General features: G+C 46.6%; 1 protein-coding gene across 1 annotated transcript in view; it reads right to left on the bottom strand.

The window, feature by feature from the left end:
• Positions 1-1,708: 1,708 nt before the first annotated feature.
• Positions 1,709-8,333, bottom strand: part of AMZ2 (archaelysin family metallopeptidase 2) — a 26,207-nt gene continuing 19,582 nt past the window's right edge. Inside the window, exons 5-6 of the mRNA XM_015406008.1 lie at positions 3,739-3,915; positions 1,709-2,018 (exon numbers count right to left, since the gene is read on the bottom strand). Coding sequence (XP_015261494.1) covers positions 1,872-2,018; positions 3,739-3,915 — 324 coding nt within the window. The 3' untranslated portion in view covers positions 1,709-1,871. The remainder of the gene's footprint in view (positions 2,019-3,738; positions 3,916-8,333) is intronic.

Genomic DNA, 8,333 nt, shown 5'->3' with positions numbered 1-8,333 from the left:
CGAGGCAAATATCATGTCCACCATATCATGGCAGGGCCTATTCCTGTACCCAAATATAGAAAGCCTGCATTTGACCGTGTAGCTGTTTTTCAGAACCTGTGAAACAGGAATTGCTGAATGCTAATATTCTGCAAAATGGAAGTGCTTCTTGTCAAGAGCTAACCAGAAACAGACCCAGAATTGTGTCCCTTTGATCACATTTTTTACTATCTCCAGCACTTACTCAACTGTATGTCCTCATCCTTGGTCAACCTGCCAATATTCCTTCTGTAGCTACAGAATAAGACTGACCATGACCTCCACACTTTGGACGTCTGTAGGGCTTTGCTGCACCAAACCAAAGACTTCAGGAAAGACAATAATCTATTAATTTCATATTCAGGCACTAAATCAGGCCATAAACCTTTTGCACAATCCATTTCCCAGATGCACTTTCACTAAGCACTATTCCATGGACACTGGTGCCAGAAAAGATGCAGCAGTCACACTTGGTTTCTGTAATTTTGTTAAGAGCCATAACAAAAGGAAAAATTATAATGTTATAAAGCTGTGTTGCCATATTGCTCTCTCAGTCTGATTTAAACTTTTATAACAGTACCTTGAAAACAAACAGGATCTAAAATTCTGATATAGGGCACCAACAGTTCTGTAATGAACAAAACTTGACCTTGAAAATTATGCACAGTAGGAAAGTGTTAGATTACAGACAGAAATGGAAATATAACTGGTCTCCAAACTCAATTAAAAACTCTTTTATACAATAGGAAATTAAATGCATCACACCTATTATATCTTAATAATGTAATAACTTTTGCCTGGTCTTGCCAATGCAGGAAAAATACTATCCTGGCTGCCAGTTAAAGCCCTAACCTGGTTGGAATAAGGACATCTCCTCCTGTGTGCCTGATAGCTGAGCTCCTCATCAGATGCTTCTGCCACTTTCAGAGGTTAAGCTAATGGGTACCAGAAATGGGGCTATCTCTGTACCTTACAACTCCCTCACCGCACCCATGTCCTTGCATGAAGCTTGCTGAGGCTTTGACATGAAGATATTTTTATTTTTGTTTTTGCTCTTAGGATGTATAAACATGACTACTGAAATATTTAATTAGTTTTACTGTTGCTGCTGATTTTATGCTGTGGCTTTTTATTGTTCATTTCACTTAAATTATGCTACTAATTTTATTGTTGATTTTAAGAAAACTGCTTAGTGTATTATGAATTTAGTTTCTGTGAACTGCCTTATGAGCTTTTAGTTAAAAGTACCAGATATAAATTTTTAATATAAATAAATAGGGTCAGGGGGCATCTTCCCCTTTTCTGTGACTGGCTATATGATGCTCAAAGGCTATCAAATATACACCAAGTAAATGTTGAAGAATCTAGAAAGATACTACAGAACTTCTGTTTTCTTAGTATGTCTATGCTAACAATTGGCTGATAGAATACATTTGTATGTTTGGTGAAGGCCAAACAGTCACTGCAGTTTATTTCAGAAAGCTAAGGAAATGATGCACAACTATGCTTCTGACAAAAAATGGTAAGACTGCAAAATCAAAACCAAAAATCAAAATCAAATATAAGTACCCCTGGCTGTCTGCCATCCAGTCAATGTAGCTGATATGTTTTGAAATAGGAACAACCAATCATATTGTATGAGCCTACATCTAAGATATTGGAACAAAGGATGATTCTCCAAAAATGGGGATATATGAAATTCTATTCACAAAATCAACATCACTACAAATTTAACATGGTATTTAGATTTTAACTTACAAAACAGATAATAAATTTATATTGTGATGCTTTAGCAGCAGTGTCAACCATGTAAATATAATTCCATTTGATACTATTTCATATACCGAAGGATTTTACTTCTGCAAAATCTCTAGGCATTTCACAATCCAGTCATAGCTTTCTTTAAAAGCTTCCACAGGTTTCCGCAAACCCAGCTGGGCTTCATTGCTGAGTTCAGCTTCAGTTCCATTAGCCTCTTCCTCCATCCATCTTTTCAGTGCCTAGAAGAAATACAAACCCTGATTTAAAAATTCTGATTTCAGTGTGCATGAACAATAAAAAAGAGACAACATAAATCAACTGGTTTGGCATGCTAGCACAATTCTTGACCAACAACGACTTTTTTTATGCATACTTCAAATCACAGTTCTTCAGGGGCTTTCAGCTTCATTACATCTTTATATTTGAGTACAACACACAAAATACGAGGAATAAAAACAAACTATAGCCACTCTTCCATCCCAGAAAAGTGGCAGAAATCAGTACAAAGAAACATTTCTCCACGCTGTGTGTGGTAGATGTGTGGAGTTATCCTCATATAAAGAGGGAATTGTGTTCAAAGTACAACTGGACCTTGAGAAATTCATAATAATTAATACTTGTATCTGTAACATGCAGAGCCTTCAGGATATTCTGTCTTATGATCTAGCAGAGTTGTGGACTGAGAATTAAAGGACTGTGAAGCAAATTCCATAAATGTGTATAGTGTTGTTTACGGAGTCACAGGGATTTAGCAGGAGAGAAGGTAACTTTTATACCATCTTAAGTTAAAGGTACAGATCCACTAGTAGAATGAGACCTACTAGGTTAAGAAGCACCTCATCTCTCCTTATTTCTCTGAAGCAACAGAGATCTCTACAGTTAGATGGGAACTGGGATAAAGTGGCTGAGGCTGCATTCTGCATTTGATTTCCATTGCCTGGGCAGTGCTGTGTTTATGCCATCCAAACAGAACACTTTCCTCATGTTCACAGCAGCATCTCTGATAAGCATTTCTGTGTATGTCTCCCCCAATTGTTCATGTGTGCACAGGAATTCTGTACTAGGTTCCTTCATTTCAGCATGTTTCTTCCATGCCTAACGTGACTTAACTTTATCCACTGAGGAGCCAGTGGGCTTATTTGGAGAAAATCAAATACTTCTAATTAGTAGAACATGGCAAGATAAGGTGTGGGAGAGAGCACAGGCTTTACCACATTTTGCCTGTATTCTTCATTTTGTTCAAAAATAGGCCACTATCCTACGCCTTTTTCCCCAACATGATCCTGGTGACACAAAGGTATAGATGAGGGGAAAAAATCAACGTGCTTCCACTCAGCCTGAAATTTGAGAGGGAAGGTCCCTAGAGTAAGAAGGAATTTCATTCCAGTTGAGTGGATGACAAAAAAAAAAAAAAAGTTACAGGTGGGAATGTGTTCTCCACTGAAACCAATGTAAATGTCACATAAGAACAGCCTGCTCGATCAGACCAGTGGTCCATCCAAATGAATATGAATACAATAACAACCCCAAGCATATGACATAACATTATAGGACCCTAACAAAATGCTCAATGAATAAAACAATCCAGATACCCTTGTGGCTAACAAGTAGAGAACATTTGACTGTAAAGGATCCTGCTGCTTCATGGCAAAGGGGTGATCATGCCTCTTGGGTGGGCTCTATTGCTTCTCGTTACATTGTCAGGAAAGACCACATGGGAGGAGCTGTATTTGCGGACTCCTCTTATGTTGTCTGGAACGTCTCATATTACACTACAGCAGGGGAAGGAGTGGGTGTTACTGTAGTTCCCATGCTGCCTGTGCAACTTGCATACTTGGTGTTGGTCCCACATTCCCACGTTTAGTTCTAACATTCACTAGAAAGGTGTGAGATCAGAAGTCTGCATAGATCCGTCCTGAATGGCAAAGCGATTTGTTGCAAATCAGAGGCTCTTTGTACCTTATATCTTTCTGTAATATTGAAGCCAAGGGCAGACTGTAACTTGCGCAAACAAATGGGACAAAGATCCAAAGGGCGTCGATCTGATTCCTCCAGGTGATTGGACCCCTGCATGACACATTGCAACCACTGGCAGTGATGGAGCCCAAAAATGTGTCCGATTTCATGAGTCAGAGTCTGAAATACAGATATGGCCAAAATAAGAAATGAAGATAAAGTAGATCCTGTCCAACTGTACTGAAAATATATTGTGCACCAGGGAGTGTGCCTCTGTTGATTCTCTTAGACTTCTCATTGACTTTTGATACCACTGATCACGGCATCTTTCTGGACCACCCTTATGGGCTGGGACTGAGCGGCACTATTTTCATGGTTTCCATCCCACCTGGAGTGTATGTTTCAGAAGGTGGTGCTGAGGGACAACTGCTCAGCTCCCTGGCCACTTGGCTTGTGGGGTCTTGGCAAGGCTCCATTTGGTGCCCCATGTTCTTCATCATCTACACGAAACCACTGGATGAGATCATCCAGAGATTTGGGCTGGATTGTTACCAATATGCAGATGACACTCAGCTCTATCTCACACTTCAGGCTGATCCCATGGAGGCAGTAGAAACCCTGAACCAGTGCCTGGAGGCAGTTTTGGAGTGGAAATGAGTTACTGAAGTGTAATCATGACAAAATGGAAGTGCTACTAATGAGTGGAAGGTTTGACCTGGGACTTTTGTCACTCATTCTGGATGGCGCTGCACTCCCCTTGAAGGAACAGCTCTGTAGTTTGGGGGTGCTCTTGGACCCAGACCTGTTGCTGGATAAGGAGATGGCAGCTGAGGCCAGCAATGTCTTTTACCAGCTTCAACTGATTAGCCAGCTGCCTTTGCTAGGCAGAAAAGATCTGGCCACTGTGATGCATGCCCTGCAATGCACTCTATGTGGGGCTGCCCTTGGAAAGTGTTTGGATACTTCAGTTGTTACAGAATGCTGCAGCCAGGACATTAACTTGAGTGGATCGTAATAACCATAGCATTCTAGTCCTGGCTCCTCAACACTGGCTCGTAATTGGTTTCTGGGCATAATTCAAGGTGCTGGTATTGACCTTTAAGACTTACATGGCTTGGGACCAGCATACCTGAAGGACCACCTACTCCCTTAAAAATCTATCTGATCACTCTGGTTATTTTAAGAACATAAGAACTTGGGACCAAGGCCAAAGGCCCATCCAGTCCAACACCCTGTGTCACACAGTGGCCAGAAATACCAGGTGCCATCAGGAGGTCCACCAGTGGGGCCAGGACATTAGAAGCCCTCCCACTGTTGAACCCCCACCCCCGAGGTGCTGCTTTGAGTGAATCCAGTTTCTGAAATTAGCCAGGTTGCAATCTGGGAGAGGTCTTCTCTGTCATGTCACAAGAACTCTGGGAACCCCCCCCCCCCTCCCGAGATGACTGTCCCTTTCTGTTGTCATCTTCCACCAGTGGGTAAAAACTTTTTTGTTTTATCTGGAATTCCCTCCGTGATCCCACCCTCTTGTCCTATGTTTGTAGATTTTACATTTTTGGATCATGGATGTGTACTTAAGCTTGGGTTTAGTTGTTTTACAATGCAATCCTAAGGGGGGGGGGGAGGCTGAAAGCACTCAGGAAGCTGACTGACCTGTATGCCGGTGTATCTCCAAGACAGGCCAACATAAGAACCAGTTACAATGGTGCAGGCCCCCCACTGCCCCTCCGTGTCTCTTGGGCTCCAGCAGCAATCCATAGCTGCTACCTGTTGGCACAACTGAGGCATAGGCTCCTGCGCCAGTGTGGCTGTGGGCAGTTTTGGGGGCATGGCCAGAGTTAGTTGGCTCCCTGAGCCCTTTCAGCCTGGGAACACCCCCTGCCAGAGGCAAAACTGACATCAACAAAAAACATGGCATAGCCTATAAGCGCCAAGAACCAAAAAATCAAGTCCACCCCCCCCCCATGGTGGCCATGCCTATTGGAGCTCAGGATGCCTACTACAGGCTTGACCAATCACAGCTCCCTCCCCGGGGTGGCCAAGCCACCAATCACAGCCACCTCCATTCTACAAAAACCTCAGCCAGGACATGTTACAACTCAGAAGTTCAGGCACATGGCATGGGACTCCATCTCAGAGCTCCCTGCTGTGCGGAATTAGAGCAAGCAGCGAGGCACTTTGATGGTAGGAAAAGCACAGGGAGGGCACTTAACACTACAGGGTGAGAGCTTTGCACTAACACCCAACAAAGAGAGCAAAATCCATACTCTGGCTGACCTCTCCCATTTCAGAATCCTAACAGGTACCCCACCTTTGGAGGCTCGACCCGAATGGGCAGCCACACACTGACAGGTAAGCAAGGGCAAGGATTCCAAACCTGCTCTCTCATTGCCTCCCACACTCAAGCCTAGCATGGAGTTCATGCTGGGGCAACACAAGCCATGGCCCCGCAGCACCATGGCCCCTGACCTGACCTGACAAAAGATTCTAGGAAAGTTTCCCAAGAGAACTGCGGGGGAGGGGGGGGATGTAAGCTCTGTCATTTGCCTGTTTCCCACTCTCGTCAGAAGACAGAGCATGTCGGTGTTGGGGGAGGGGTGTGTCTGGCAGCTGCTCCACTGTACATGGTGAGCCAGCATGGCAGGTGACCCTCTGACTCATTTCCTTGCAGGATCAGAGTCTTGCGCAGCAGCTGCAGGTGCTTCTGTGGATGGATTGCCAGCAATCCCTGAGCACTTCAACACAGGATGGGTGACTGTAATTCAGATGGCACCATCATGTGCCCCAAGGGGGGTTCATAGCAAAGCCCCCCCACCGGGCTGCATTTGCAGACCCTGTCAGGACAACACATCTATGGCTGAGCCCAGCATGGCAGTTGTGCCCAGTTGCCACGGCTGCATGTATCTCTGTTTTGCTTTCCTGCAGATGAAGATTCAGCAGGGAGACTTGTGGGTGTGGCCAGTCCTACCTCCCCCCCAACACTCTGCTCAGTCTGCTCTCCCAGCCCTCCTTTTGGGAGTGGAGCATTGTACCCGGCCAGCCCTTCTAAGTTCCATCTGCAGTTCCATCCCACTTAGACCCGTGCTGTGCCGGGGATCCTCAGTCCACTTCCCCATGGCTCCAGGGAGGTAGCAAATGGAATCTTCACACCTCACCATCAATGTTCCCTCTAAGCTGCGGAGTCTTGTGAGCAAAAATTCTACTTTGTGAGCAACTGGCATTAAAGCTGTGAGCAAGCGATTTGGCTGATGCATAAATGAGTTTGCTCTGGAGCCCTCCTTCCTGAGCTAAGACAAAAATGTGTGAGCCGGAGGCTAAAAAACTGTGAGCTGGCTCACACTAACTCAGCTTAGAGGGAACACTGCTCACCATGCTTTGCGGAGGGTGGCTGAAGTGTAGTGGGTTAAACGCATGTAGAAACCACTGAGACCGATGTAGTGATCAGCATGGTTTACTGGTACACAACAAAGACAAACGGCCGGCTGGCCAACTATATACACACCTGTGGACACACCCCTAGGTCCCGTTGGTGGGTTTAAATCTCCCGCCACGGTCCCATTGGTCCCTCAGTGGAGAGACCAGGAGCCTAGTCCCCATTGTTCCTCCAGAGTCAAGCTCTGGAGTGTTCGCTGGCCCCTAGTGGCGGTCCGCGGACACAACATCCCTCCACCCATAGTTCGGACCCACCCTAGGTCACATAGTCCTTTAAGTACGACGGGGACCGCCGTACTCTCGTGGACCGTCGGGGGAGCGGTACTGGGACCTCCGGGGCCCTGTCCCCTGTGCTGGGATGCGCGGGTGTTGCAGGCCCCTCTGGTTCCGAAGCGTCGGTTGTTGGGGCCTCCTCGGCAGTCGCCGGGGGAACGGTGGCCAGGTTCGAACGCTCTTCAGTGAGGAGGTCCTGCGCGGGAGCGTCTGGTGGGCTCACCTCTGGGTCTGCCTGTTGTTCCGGTCCCTCCTTGTTCGGGTGTTCTGGTAGCATGCGCCGATGGAGTTGGTCAATATGCCTCCGCATGACCTGCCCACATTCAGTGGACACCTCATACGTGACGATGCCTGTGGGATGAATGATGTGGCCAGTGATCCATTCCGGGCCTCTACCGAAGTTCCTGGCAAAGACGGTCCTCTGGAAAGAACCCGCGAGGTGCTTCCCGCTGCTCGGAGGAGTTCCGTTGCTCCGGAGCCCGATCGGGATGCAGGCGGTCCAGTAGGATTGTTGGCCTCCGACCCATTAATAGTTCCACTGGACAGCGACCGCTTACCGGGTTTGGCGTTGTTCGCTGCGTAAAGAGGAAACGGGTGATGCGGCATTCCCAGTCGCCTTCCGTCAGGCGGCTTAATGCTTCCTTTGCTGTCCGGACCATGCGTTCCGCTTGGCCGTTGGTAGCGGGGTGGAAAGGTGCCGACCTGATGTATTTTATCAGGTTGTTGCTGAGGAACTGCTGAAATTCCTCAGACGTAAACGCCGTCCCGTTGTTTGAGACGATGGTGTCTGGCAGGCTGTGGGTGGCGAAGATCTTCCGGAGGGCGCGGATGGTGGCCTTTGAGGACATTGCGGAGACGGGGCTTATCTCCAGCCACTTTGTGTAGGAATCCAC

This window comes from Gekko japonicus, unplaced genomic scaffold (assembly GCF_001447785.1).
Source record: "Gekko japonicus isolate JY-2015 unplaced genomic scaffold, Gekko_japonicus_V1.1 scaffold414, whole genome shotgun sequence".
Taxonomy (NCBI): domain Eukaryota; kingdom Metazoa; phylum Chordata; class Lepidosauria; order Squamata; family Gekkonidae; genus Gekko; species Gekko japonicus.
The sequence above is the reverse complement of the archived record's forward strand: the minus strand, read 5'-3'. Positions and strand labels throughout refer to the sequence as shown.